General features: G+C 40.2%; 1 protein-coding gene across 1 annotated transcript in view; it reads left to right on the top strand.

The window, feature by feature from the left end:
- Nucleotides 1–2928: 2928 nt before the first annotated feature.
- trappc9 (trafficking protein particle complex subunit 9) overlaps nt 2929–13553 on the top strand; it is a 244221-nt gene continuing 233596 nt past the window's right edge. Inside the window, 4 exon segments of the mRNA XM_030741516.1 lie at nt 2929–2982; nt 9122–9717; nt 12620–12765; nt 12993–13118. Of these exon segments, the coding sequence (XP_030597376.1) occupies nt 9134–9717; nt 12620–12765; nt 12993–13118 (856 nt within the window). The 5' untranslated portion in view covers nt 2929–2982; nt 9122–9133.

The following is a 13553-nucleotide window of genomic DNA, read 5'->3' as shown; positions in this document are numbered from 1 at the left end:
AAAAATAAAAATAAAATGGAGTTGAATCTACCTGTCTGGATTATTTTTCAGATTTTCTTTCACATAATTTTTAGTTGAATGAGAAACTTTGCAGTGCAGTACAGGAAGGTCGTTAGTACATCAGAGGAACAGCTAAAGGTGAGCGGTAAGGGAGTGTTGGAGAGGCAAGGCTGCGATGGTTTGGGCATGTACAGAGGAGGGATAGTGGATATGCTGGCAAAAGAATGTTGAAAGTGAAGCTGCCAGGCAGGAGAAAAAGAGGAATTTCACAACGGTCAATGGATGTAGAAAAAGAGGACATGGAGAGGGCTGGTTTTACTGAAGAGGATGCTGGGATACAATGAGATGGGGGTAGATGATCTGCTGTGGCGGCCCCTAAAGGGAGCAGCTGAAAATAATAAGATGATCACAAACATTACAATATGAACAAAAAAATTAAGAACATTAAAATGAACATTTTAGTTATTATATGGTAATGTTTAGTTGGACTGCAATACCTCATTTTCCCTAAAGGTGGCGATGATAAAACGTATACACTTATTGTCTGTGTAGATTCTCAGTCATCCAGGTCATAGTAGTCTCTGGAGCTTGAAAAAGGCGACTGGACTTCTTTTTGTTTCTTGAAGACGTTTCACCTCTCATCCGAAAGGAACTCATCCTCTGGAACACAAACTTGGGGTGATCAGGACCCTACAACACCGTGCGGAAAGTGTTCCCTCTAAGGCAGAAGGGAAGCATAAGGAACACACACACATTAAGAAAGCCCTCAAAACATGTGGTTACCCCAACTGGGCCTTCATCAAATCAGCTAAGATGCACAGGAATGAAGGCCAAACACAAACTACAGAGAATGGGAAGGACAAGAGGAACAACATTGTCATCCCATATGTGTCAGGCTTGTCAGAGAAACTCAGAAGAATTTTCTCCAAGCATGACATCTCAGTATACTTCAAACCAAGTCACACCCTAAGACAAAAACTGGTTCATCCCAAGGACAAACCCGCCAAACACAAGATCAGCGATGTAGTGTATGCTGTTCAGTGCAGTGAAGAGTGCTCGGACCTCTACATTGGTGAAACCAAACAGCCTCTTCACAAACGAATGGCACAACATAGAAGAGCCACCTCGACAGGACAAGATTCAGCAGTACATCTGCATCTGAAGGAAAAAGGGCACTCTTTTGAGGATGCCAATGTTCACATTTTGGACAGGGAAAACAGATGGTTTGAAAGAGGAGTGAAAGAAGCCATCTATGTCCACTGTGAACAACCATCATTGAACAGAGGAGGTGGATTACGTCACCAACTTTCCCCCGCTTACAGTGCTGTCCTGAGCTCCCTTCCCAGACGTCTCAACCCCCATTCACACCTTTGTTCCAGTGACCTCAATAGGCCACAGGAAACAATGGAGCGGAGTCCTAAATTGGTTTCAACTGAAACCACTGATTAAATATGACCCACGCCCCCTTCACACCTGGGCACATGTGTGCACGCACATGATCAATAGAGGGGCATAACCACCTCCAGGGGACTACGCCCACAGGGGTTTAAATACCTGGGGCTCTCCACCATTTGGCTGAGAACTGAAGAAGCCTTTCGGATGAGAGGTGAAACGTCTTCAAGAAACAAAAAGAAGTCCAGTCGCCTTTTTCAAGCTCCAGAGTATACACTTATTGCTCTGTAGAAACGATAAAAGACAACGAAGAAGAAAGTGTTCGCCGTAGTCTAGCTGCCCACAAGAAATGAGCAGTAATGCAGTTTCTTTCTTTTTTAAATAAAACCCTTAAACGTTTACCACACGACCAACTATACTGTCACTAATTCTGGACCAAATTCACAGCATTTCCTAACTGTACTTCACATTTCTGCATTGTTCAACTTTACAAGTTCTAAAACTTAAAAAAAAAAAAAAAAAAATCAGTTATTGTGTTACCTTCAAAGAGCAAACACGGCAAAAGATCCGCTGAATAAAAATAATGAATGAATGAACTGCGCATCATTTTAATCAGCTTGGTCCACTCTGTCATCATCATAGGCAAGATCAAATTTTGATATAAAATATATAAATTATTTTCTAATGTCTGCTGTCATCATTTAGCCACCTTGAATCTTCACCAGATGAAGCTGAATCCTAACTTTACATTTAATTTTTTTTTTTTTAAATCTAATTCGGCGCTAACCTGAAAGGATGAAATGCAAGAGGTAGAAACTGAAGATAAAATCGGGAGAAATCAGACAGAGTTTACTGATGGACCTTCACAAACCGGATCCACCCTCGGGTCAGTTTTTTATTAAATAAAAACTGTGTTTGCTGCAGTTTGTTTTTATTATTTCTGCCATTACTAGAAAAAAAAATGCTTAATGAGAATGAGACATTTTTAATGTTCCCAGTTTAAGCGTTTCTAATCTGGCCTCACAATAGATGACGGCTCCCTGACAGCCACAGCAGAGACATTTCATTGAGTTACTAGTAAGGTCAGAGGTCCGAGGATTCAAAGCGGTTCATACAATGCACAGAATGTAAAGGTAGATCAGTAAAAGTCAAACATAAGAAATGTCTCATCTTTATAGACTTTAAATATACAGGTTTGGGAGGCTGGTCCATTTAAAACAGTGATGCTGCAGTAACGTACAGTAAATGTTTCAGAGGAACAGTCTGACAGCTGTAGCTGGGCTGATTTTAAATCCGTGACATGATCTCTGTCTCCGTCCTTATAGCCTCTTGACAAGTGAATGAAGTAAAACCGCTCACGTTACGTACAGAAAATAACGAACTAACGTCTAACTGTGATTTTAGTGCTTGTAAGATCGTAAACATCTGCAAATGAGTTCGCTCCTCTGATCGCTTTAATGGCAACTTTATAACAGCTGGAGTCCGTGGGAAGCTTTATTTTGAAAACACCGGACATTACGCTATTACTGTGACGTCGCTAAACACAGATTCACAGAAGGAAGCTCTAACATTTGTCAGGTAGCTGCTAAGGTAACGTGAATATATGTTATTTATTAATGGCACTACTGCAAAAGAGGACTGATTTGACAGAGTTCACATGTGCATTACTCGTGTTTTCCCTGCAGTCAGAGCGGTTCCTGTGGAACCGGCATAAGCGGCAAATTCATAGATTAGCTAGCTAAACTAAGCTAGCTGGCAGCTCCAGTTCAATTCTGTCAAAACAGAATTGAACTGGAGGCTCATATTAGCTTAAGACAGGCTCATAAACTCAAGACCTCTGGTTTATCTGAAACCTTATTTTCGTCACACTTTCTCGCTGCTAATTGTGCCAGCTGACACTTTTAAGCTGCAGCTTCAGGGGTTTGTTTTTATCAGGCAGCAGCAGGTGCTGCACTGCTTTCCCGCAGAAGTGCAGTCTCATATTCATGGTGTCTTGCTCTAGAGGAGTCGCTTTATGCAGCAGTTTCTCATTCAAACGTCAGAATATTTTAGGGAATCAGACTATAAACAGCACATTTGTGTTGTTTTTACAGTCCTTGGTAAAACAACTTTCATGGGAAAAATTTTCAAAAACCTAATGACGATATATGAGACTGTGTATTAATAAACAACAAAGGTTTGTTTTAGATTTTAATTAACAAAACAGTCTTTGGTTTGCTACTTCAAGAAGTATATCTGTTCGTATATAAAGTGAAGCTCGTGGCTTTTTTTTAAAATTTTATTTATTTATTTATTTTTGGACAAAAACACAATTTTTGGAAAATTGCTAGCAAAGTCTAATCTGGCCTTCTTCTTCTCGAGTGTAACCTGGGCCCTGCACTACTAAGCAGGGTTTTGGCGTACCCAGGTAACTTCAGATTTAACCCTATGATAACTTCTGCTGTAAACTTAACCTGCTTGGGAGAAGGTTAGGTTCCAGATTAGAGGAGAGCAGGTGTGAAATCACTGCCTACTGACTAGGGTTTAATATTTTTCCCGAAAATGACATGAATCAAATCCCGGGAAATGACGAGCCATTTCCCGGGAATCCCGGGAAAAAGTTTATTTATTTTTTTATTTTAATTAGGCCTTCTGTAGCCTGTGTCGGCCTTAACCTATTGTGATATTGTAGAGGTAGCTTTCCAGCTATGTCCTGTTATGCCCAGTAGGGGGTAACGTCGGCTTGATTAACGCAATAAAACCTACATCTGGACATTGGAGTGCTCGAGCTATGCGGTGTTGTATCGTTCCTCAACACTCCCTTAACAAATATAATTCGAATATTCCTCCATTGTACATGGAATTATACCAAGATATTTTACAACTGCTGGTGCAAAACAATACGGTTCATCTCCACAGCATTGATAATGGCTCAGCCACGCTGTCGTGGCGACATCTGTTGCGCTATATCTCCACCAGTGGAACGCTGTAATAGTCATTGAAAAGTTAACTACCGTACTACACTATAATATGGCATAACACAGGGCCTTGAGTAATGCACTACGACTTGGTCATTGCCATTCTGACAACAGCAAATTTATAACACCGTGTCTGAGGGTTAAAGTAGGTTCGCTGTGAATCGTCTTTTGAAAAACTGGCCAATCCTTATAGCCTAAAAAATATACATTTTACTCAACTCCATTTTAAAAGCGAAATATGTTAAAACAATCTATTTCATGATAATTTCTTCACACATTAGGCCCGTATCCTAATTCATGATTGTTAGTAAGCGGCTGCAAACGAGGAAAAGAAACACTCGAAGTTAAACAGATATTTCTTTATTGTTCAGGGCAGGCATATTTTATAGGCTATATAATGCAATATAACAATATATAATAATATAAAATTATATAATACAAAATACTTTAGGGTAAACACATTGCCTACGATTTCAACAAATTAAAGAGGAAAAAAGTACAACTGTGTAATACCTCTATTAAAACGCTTGAGATGAAGGCTGAAGCCTTAAACGGAGGCTGAACGTGCCTGAAATGAAGAGTAATGCTTTTCGCATTAAACGAACCCTTCTCTCAATATTTCCTTAAATTTAACATTCTGAAGCTTTCTTTTCTTTCTGAAAGTCAAATCGACGCGCGCGACTTTTTTCCCGGTTTCCCGTCTAACGTTTCCCGGGAAACGGGAAATGGTTCTGATCGCATTTCCCGGGAATCCCGGATCCCGGGATTAAACCCTACTACTGACCAATCAGTTCTCCAGAAAATAGCGTCACTGTTCCTGGAAGATCCCTTGGACCTCTGCCAGGAGACAAGGACGGTCTGAAGTTTTTCAGCCTCTAAAATCTGTGGTTTCCCTGTTGAGTTTCAGTAATAAATATAACTTTGTATTTATTTTATTTTGATTAATTAATTAATGTTAGCAACAATCAATTTTATAACAGTGTTATTTTTCTGTAAGTGTTAAATTGTCTTAAAACACCTATGCTGCACTTGCTGACTGCATATCAAATGTGTGCACGTAAATTTGGTAATTTAAGAAATGTATAAAATGTTGTTCTACTTGATTCTAATCTGCTGCTGAGTCGCTTTTACACTGCTGGAACTGCAGCTACTAGAACACAGGACACACACCAAGAGCACCTGTTCAATCAGTCCCATTAATATCACTTTGATCTGCAGGGAAATGTAAAGTGATTTCCAAGTCTCCTTTGTCAGGCCGTGGGAAGCTTTCAGCTTTAATGTTTATTTGAGAACTATTTGGTAACATATCAAGAGTAGGCGGCACTCATGGGGATCATTTTATATAGAAGAAAAATCATGACACGTGAAATGCCCCTTTTAGATTGGTCAGATGCTGCCAACATCGTCCTTTCCACGTGAACGTGCTTTGGAAACTCTGAGTTAACTTAGAGAGTTGATAAACAGCTTCATGTGACTGTTTATCCTGATCACCAGTGTTGGGGTAAGAGAACCCAGATAATGGAAAGATACGTTGAACTCGTTTTTTTGGAATAGGGCCCAGTGGTTTTCACCTTGTTGGAGACTTTCTGTATTTCCATTCATGAAGGTGTCTCGTGATTGTAGAAAAGATACTCCTGCCTCCTCCGGAGTGTTCTTGACTTGTTAGATGTTGTGAAGTTATTATTGTTGACCGTGGACATAATTCTGTCCAGGGTTGCCGCGGGGTAGTAAAAGGTAGTAAAAGGTAGTAAATTAAATGAGGTCAAATTAAGGCTAGTAAAAGGTAGTAAAAGGTAGTAAACAGAATTTGACTTGATAGTAAATTTTTCATCACCCCTTCAATATATTTTGACTTTTCCATTGATGCAGACTTTTTGTTTTAAGTTCGTTTAACTATAAGATCTGTATAGAAATATAACTACTCAGCAGGACCTGAGCTGACGTTGTTGACGAGCGGTTCCACTGTCCGATCTGCTGTGCGCATGCGCAGAGTCATTTTGCGCTTCGTCATGGGAAAATGTAGTCTCTGGAGCTTGAAAAAGGCGACTGGACTTCTTTTTTTTTTAAATACCTGGGTCTCTCCACCTTTTGGTTGAGAACTGAAGAAGCCTTTCAGATGAGAGGTGAAACGTCTTCAAGAAACAAAAAAAAAAAGAAGTCCAGTCGCCTTTTTCAAGCTCCAGAGACTACTATGACCTGGATGACTGAGAATCTACACAGACATGGGAAAATGTAGTTTTCACAACTTTGGCTCGATGACCCGGCATTCGAACCCTCTGGAGTACACGGACGCGCTGGTGCGTCAAAATGACATCGCCGATTTTAGATGACGTAGCATCGGGACGCTGCTGCCATGAATCGAAAGTGCAGACTTCAAACTATGTACCAGTTTTTAAATTACGTTGATAGGCCAAGTAGAACCAGAGTTATGCCCAATAATTTACGTCATGCTTTTTTCTGTATATTGTCCTCACCTTCGATGCGCGTTTTGTGCGGAAATAAACGGCGAAAATGTGAGTTTCGCTAACAGGAAGTGCTTGCTAAAAAAAAAAAAAAAAAAAAAAAATCCCGACAACCCCTTTCCTATTGTTGGAAAAATCAACCAATCAGAAAATTATGCGGTAACACGATGCATTTGGGTGCATTTTACTGCTGCGGAGCAGTTGAAAAAGTGGTAAAAGAGACAACATTACTGGCAAGTTTTGCCTGTGATGGGCCCCTCAGTCTTGTGGAGGACAGAAACTGTTTTTTGAGGTGGCATAAATAATTTGTGTAGCATCTTATTGTGAGTCCTGATTGCTCTGCCAATGGTTGTACATAAAAACACCTGAGGCCTTTCCTGCATTTTAATGTGAATAGTTGTATTTAACTTTATTATTTACTATATTTTTACACAAGTTTTGCAAATTTACAACTTATATTTGCACTGTAATTGTAAAAATAATTCGTTAAGCATGTTTCTGATTTTTATAGTAAAAGAAAAATCTACATTTTTTCTACTCTGATTTTATGTTTTTATGTGATTGTAAGTCCAGTGTGTTAATACAGTATGTCAAAATGAAAGAATAACTATACAGTCACACACATGAGGTCGTGCTGAAAAAAAATTATACCAAACAAGGCAAGGTAAACAGTTTCTAAGGTCAACTATGAAGCTAAAACAAAAATGGCCAAATATACCCCGGACCCCAGAGGGTTAAGCCGGTCATGGGGAATGATCGAGAGGCGTTTTGTAAAGTGTGCAGAAAAAAATATAAATTTGACCTGAAACAGTGTGTCAAATGACACTGAGCATCCACCATTCACCAGCAGCAGATTTGCGCGTGGGGAGCACATCCCTATTTTATTTTTTGGTGCTACACAAAGCACTGCAACTGCAACCTCAAGGTCAGCTACGAGCACAAGTATTGCTGTCACACCTCAGCAGCAAACCAGTATTCCAATATTTTATTGGAAAATAAATAATCGGCTTGTGAAACTTGAATTTCATTGCATTTTGTTTATATTCTTAAAAAAACAAATTTAGACAGATTCAACTCACTGTCATTGTGCACACAATGAAATGATTGTTCCAGATCACTCATCCAGAGACGAGCATCTGTGGTCATGCAGCCAGAGACCAGCACTACCATTAGACAATGTGGTTTAAGTGTCTTGCCCAAGGACACATCGCAACACAGGGACAGGGACTCAAACTGGCACCGCTGGTTTTATGTAACCCTGTGTTAAGATATTTGCTCCTCTGCCTGTAACAAAACACAAATGAGATGAATGCACTGCTGTTTGTGGTTCTTACAGGAGTTCAAAATGTTTTGAAAATGAGGCCGAGGTTACCCAGTTAATCATACTATAAGATTCTGGTGGTCTCTAACAATATTCTTATTACTGATATTATTTCTATATATACAGGCCATTAGCTTTACAGTGGCTCTTTCTTCTGCCAGGTTTTTATAAAATCTAAAACATTTTTAGTGTCATGATAAACCAGAAAACAAATAAAATAAAGCCAGGCAACCAAAACCATTTATAATCTACTCCTAGGCTCTGCTAAAAAAAAAAAAAAAAAAAAAAAAACTTTGAAGGAGCTGCTTCTCAGTATTGTAATATTTAAAATGTGCACTCATTAGCGATTTAAAAAAAATAGTTACTGTTTTACAGATTTTTGTGTGTCATGATGTTGTGGACTCATGAAGGGCTAGTTCTGGAGTATTGTTGTCTTATAGTCATTGTTGTGTCGCATAATCAGAAGCATGATTCTGAATGGTGCATGGTTAATACAGGCTCTCCTCAATATACATAAGAACCAGAATACCAATACTGGTTCTGGTACACTGGCTAGTTCTAGGAAGAAGGCTAACCTCAGTTACTCTCTTATTCACAAGAGGTTGCCACAGTGGGTAGTTCTGCCAATTTGAAATGGCAGATTTTTATGCTGAATGCTCTTCTCATGTCATCCTTAAGGGAGCTGTGCCGACCCCTGGGAATGAATTGGTGAGCTTTCCCTTGTTAGGCAAATGTGTAAACCACCATGGAGCCACTGTATACTGCCTAGCTCTACAGTATGATAGTGTAAAAGTGAATAGTTAACCCACAGTTAATAGTTAAATAGTTATCCCATTGTAGATAAGAAAAAGCATCCCTGCACCTTGGTAAAGGAATGATGGTTGCAGAGTTCATGACAGCTGTTGAATGCTTCATGTTGCCAGTGTAAGCTGGAATAATCTGTATGAAATAATCTCTGTGAAATGGTTTTATTTTTCTGTCATATGCAGCCACATGTAAAGATGAGTGTCCCAGACTACATGCAGTGCGCTGAGGACCACCAGACGGTGCTTGTGGTGGTCCAGCCGGTCGGTATCGTTCCTGAGGACCAGTTCTTCAAGATCTACAAGCGCATTGCCAGCGTGAGCCAGGTGAACATCAGGGACTCCCAGCGCCTCCTCTACATCCGCTACCGCCACCACTACCTGCCTGAAAATAACGAGTGGGGGGACTTCCAGACGCACCGCAAAGTGGTGGGCCTCATCGCAATCACCACCTGCAGCACGCCCAAGGAGTGGCCCCAGACGGTCGAGCGCTTCCACGGCCAGAAGGAGGTGTACAGCTCCACGCTGTACGACTCACGGTTGCTGGTATTTGGGTTGTGTGGGGAGATTGCCGAGCAGCAGCGCCCGGACGTGGCCTTTTACCCCAGCTTTGAAGAGTGCTCTGATGTGGAGAAGAGAGTAGAGGACTTTGTGGAGTCGATATTTATTGTCCTGGAGTCCAAGCGGCTTGATCGTGCCACAGATAAATCCGGTGACAAGATCCCCCTCCTCTGCGTGCCCTTCGAGAAGAAGGACTTTGTGGGTTTAGACACAGACAGCAGGTGAGCCGTTCTGTCATTGTAGTCACATTATTTGCAGGTTGGCGGTGTTGTCTGTCAGGTTGCTTCTTACATGTTAGCCTCACCTGGTCAGAAATTTTCCGGTCAAAAATCTGTCTTTTGATTTTTGCTGTGTTCATGCTTGTTTGTTTACCTGGCTTTATTTGTCTGTCTTCTTTTTTTTTTTTTTCTTTCATACTGTCCTGTGAGTTTATTATTGGGTGCAAAAAGGTGAGACATTAGACTCATTAGTTAACCCAAACCGATCCCGTCAGCTTTAGCTTTTCCCTAAAAGATACCGCTGCTGTTCATTTGTTGATGACTCCAAACCAAACTCATCACTCCTCCAAACTGTTCAGTTAATAAACCAACTGGGTGGAAATAGCTTAGTTGATATTATTAGCTTTGAATAACCAGAATTAAAGTAACAGTAGTATGAACAAATAGTCTTTATACAAAAAATATTTTATTCTTCCACAGTAAAAAAACCCTGAAGCCTGAATTACATGAGTTAATCTAGGCTCATTACAGCCCTCTGTAATATTTTTTAGCATTTTACAGGAGTACTAATTAGCAGCACAACATTTTTGATAATTTAAATGAACATGTTTCTAAGTATTTTGCTCATTTACAAGAAATCCTACATACTGCCATTATATCTGTTCTCCCAGCTTTGTGTGCAAACAAAATGAAGGGCATTTTCCATCCTTCTTTTCCAGTGAGCTACTGTCATCAATGACAGACTACCTAATTCAAAGTATGGATCTATTGCCACAAGGTGCCAGCAGCAGCACTGTAGTGCAGTAGCAGTGACACAGCATAAGTTAAATGTAAGCTCTAAAGTAACCTAGGTAAATGTTAAATAAAAATGTAACCATAGACAGGTGGACATGCTGTGATGTCACCCGTTGGTTTGCGAAGTCTCGTTTTGAAGCCTCCAGATGAGCGTTTCCATCCCCGTCACGTTGGCTGCAAAAAAACTGGACTTGTTACTATAAAAACTTTTTTTGGTTCTTTTTTTTTTTCTTTTTTGGAACCAGGATCAAGCTTCGGGTTGAGGTTAGGATTATCTACATTCTGCATATCTGCATATCCATTTTCACACATGACCTCTAAACATTAGGGCCCAGTTTCCCGTACAGGGATTAAGTCTAATCCTGGACTAAATATTTTTTCCTATTGTGGTCTTCATTGACTTTTTCCTTTTAGTCTAGGACTATGCTTAATCCATGAACGGGAAACCAGCCATAGATGTTTGAAAAGAAGTCAGGGATTAAACCTGGTCTTTCTTTTTTTTCTTTTTTTCTTGGAAGATCATCATTATAGAGATGTGCTGATGGCATTTTTTTTTTTTTTTTTGGCCAAGTTAAATTTATTTATTTATTTTTTTAAACTTCCTGACATGTGACCTGCCAATATCCAGATTCTGATTTTCTTTCTAAGAACTATAAATGGCAGCATATACAAACAAAAATCAACTTTTCTTTAATATAAAAAATAAAATAAAAAGAATCATTAAACTTTTTCTCCCAAACTGCAGTAAGTTACAGGATCTGCTCTCACTGAGCTGAAAATAAAGTGTTACTGGAAAGAGGTACAAATAAATGAAAATGAGCTACCAGGTACTTGTAAACTGAAAGAGGCAAACTCACCCTGGAAACTAACTGGTATTTATTGTATTCACTAAATAGCTGGGTAATAGTTTTATGTAAATGTTATATATTTGTGTGTATCGGCTGATGTGTCCTTATGTCAACAAATAGGATGACATCTGCTGACGTTCATAGCTGATATTTATCTATTGTTTAAGGATGGCGTGATGATATTTGTAATAATGAAGATTTCTTTGTTTCCCTGGCTCAAAAGCTGGAAGAAATAAACAAAATAGAATAAATTTCATTTATACCAAATAGTTATTTTAAACCTCAGCATCAGCAACAATCAGAATTTCATCCCCAGTTTTTTCACTTTAAAAGGTGCTATTCATACTGAAACATGGAGACTCTGCTGAAGGAGGAGCTGATGGTTTGGTTTCCTCAGCATTACATGTCACAGCATATGCTGAAGTTCATCCCAGCTTCAGAGAATATTTGGGATTAAGAAGGTGCAGTTTGGGATTTGATCTGTTTGGCTGAGTGGCACAGATTGGATCTCCTGTCTTGGATCTCAGGAAATCACGTGTTAGATTCCAGCCTGGCACAGCAGCCCTGAACCTGATAATGATGTCCATGTCTGCGGATCCAGTTTACCTGATTACCAAGCAGCCTAATTTCCTACTAGGAAAAATTGTTGGAAAAAATGAATTGTTCAGAAGTAGCCTGCTGAGCATTTGTATGAATTATTAAACTGCCAAATGTGTGACACAGTTTCCCCAGAATAGCTGTTTCTTTAGATTTTTATACCCCTGCTTCTAGATGCTGCTGCTAAGAGAATTCTGTCCATGACTTCACTTCACCTCAAGTCCTTTATCACCTGCTGATCCCCTTTATTGTTTTCACCTGACCTCCCCTGTCTTTCAGAAGGCTCAGGTGTCTTGCACAAGCCAGTTAAATTCCGTGTATCCTGCTAAAGTTGTTACCTTCTGTGTGTTCTTGTGCAAGACTGAAAGGCTAAAGGGTGGTAGGACGGCTCATACTGTCCTTGTCTTGTTGCTCTCTTTTGTTTGTGCTCTCCCTCCTCATGTATTCCCTTTATATAAAGCCCCCCCCCCCCCCCCCCCCCCCCGCTGACATAGGAAATGACAGCAACATAAGTCAGATTTTTATTTTATTTATTTTTTTTACAAACAAATGAATTGCTAAAAAGTCTGAGCCCACAAATTTCTTCAAGAATTTGGAGCACTTCATCCACCCTGCTGTTCTCTGAAGAAGTTTTTTTCTCCCTCTTCCTGTTGGTTTCCCCTCAGACATTATAAGAAACGTTGCCAGGGACGGATGAGGAAGCATGTCGGTGACTTGTGCCTCCAGGCAGGCATGCTGCAGGACGCGCTGGTCCACTACCACATGGCTGTGGAGCTGCTCAGGGGAGTTAATGACTTCCTCTGGCTGGGTGGTAAGTTTGGGGAGGGGGGGGGTTGCAGACCTAATACTGCAGTCAGGGACTAGAGTAAATATTTTGCACTTTGATTATCTTACATGCAGTGAGTGTACAGTGTTTCAGCCAGAGCTCAAAACTTTGAAGCAAACAATCATCAGTGCAAACACCAGAGTGATCCTCGGATGCTTTTGCAAGAGTCGTTGGAGCAAAGAGGCGATAGAATGCTGTGTTTTTGTCTGCAGCTGCACTGGAGGGTTTATGCTCAGCCTCCGTCATATTCCACTACCCTGGAGGCACGGCAGGGAAGGTGACGGGACGCAAACCGAGCATCTCCCAGCCAGTAGACGCAGGGAAACGTCACAGACCAGGTGAGCGCATCACTCTGTAACCGTGCTGTCAAGCAGTGGCCTTCTGTGTGTGAGTAAGAATGTCTGGCAGTCTGAACATTGCTAAGCTTTGCTTGCTCAGGTAAGCTGCTTACTTTGTGTGCAGAATACCTCCTCAAACCTCTGAAGCTTTTCTCATTTAACCCAATGACTGCTAATTTACAGTTAACATCATTTAACCTGTTTGCCCCGTTATTAACATGCTGTTAACTTACTGTACTATTAACACAGCCCTGTGTGTATGTGAACTATATGAGCAGTCCAACTGATTAAGCTAATAAATGCTATTAAAGTGCATTTATTTCTGAAGGAGATTTGAGGACTTGATTTAGGATTGGAACTTGTGAGTTTCTTATTGATTGCAGATTAATTTAAATTATATGAGCTACATCAGTAAGTCTAAAAACATTAAGGCGA

The sequence above is a fragment of the Archocentrus centrarchus genome, chromosome 11 (genome assembly GCF_007364275.1).
Source record: "Archocentrus centrarchus isolate MPI-CPG fArcCen1 chromosome 11, fArcCen1, whole genome shotgun sequence".
Classification (NCBI taxonomy): Eukaryota; Metazoa; Chordata; class Actinopteri; order Cichliformes; family Cichlidae; genus Archocentrus; species Archocentrus centrarchus.
Note: the sequence above shows the minus strand (reverse complement) of the source record. Positions and strands in the feature narration are given on the sequence as shown.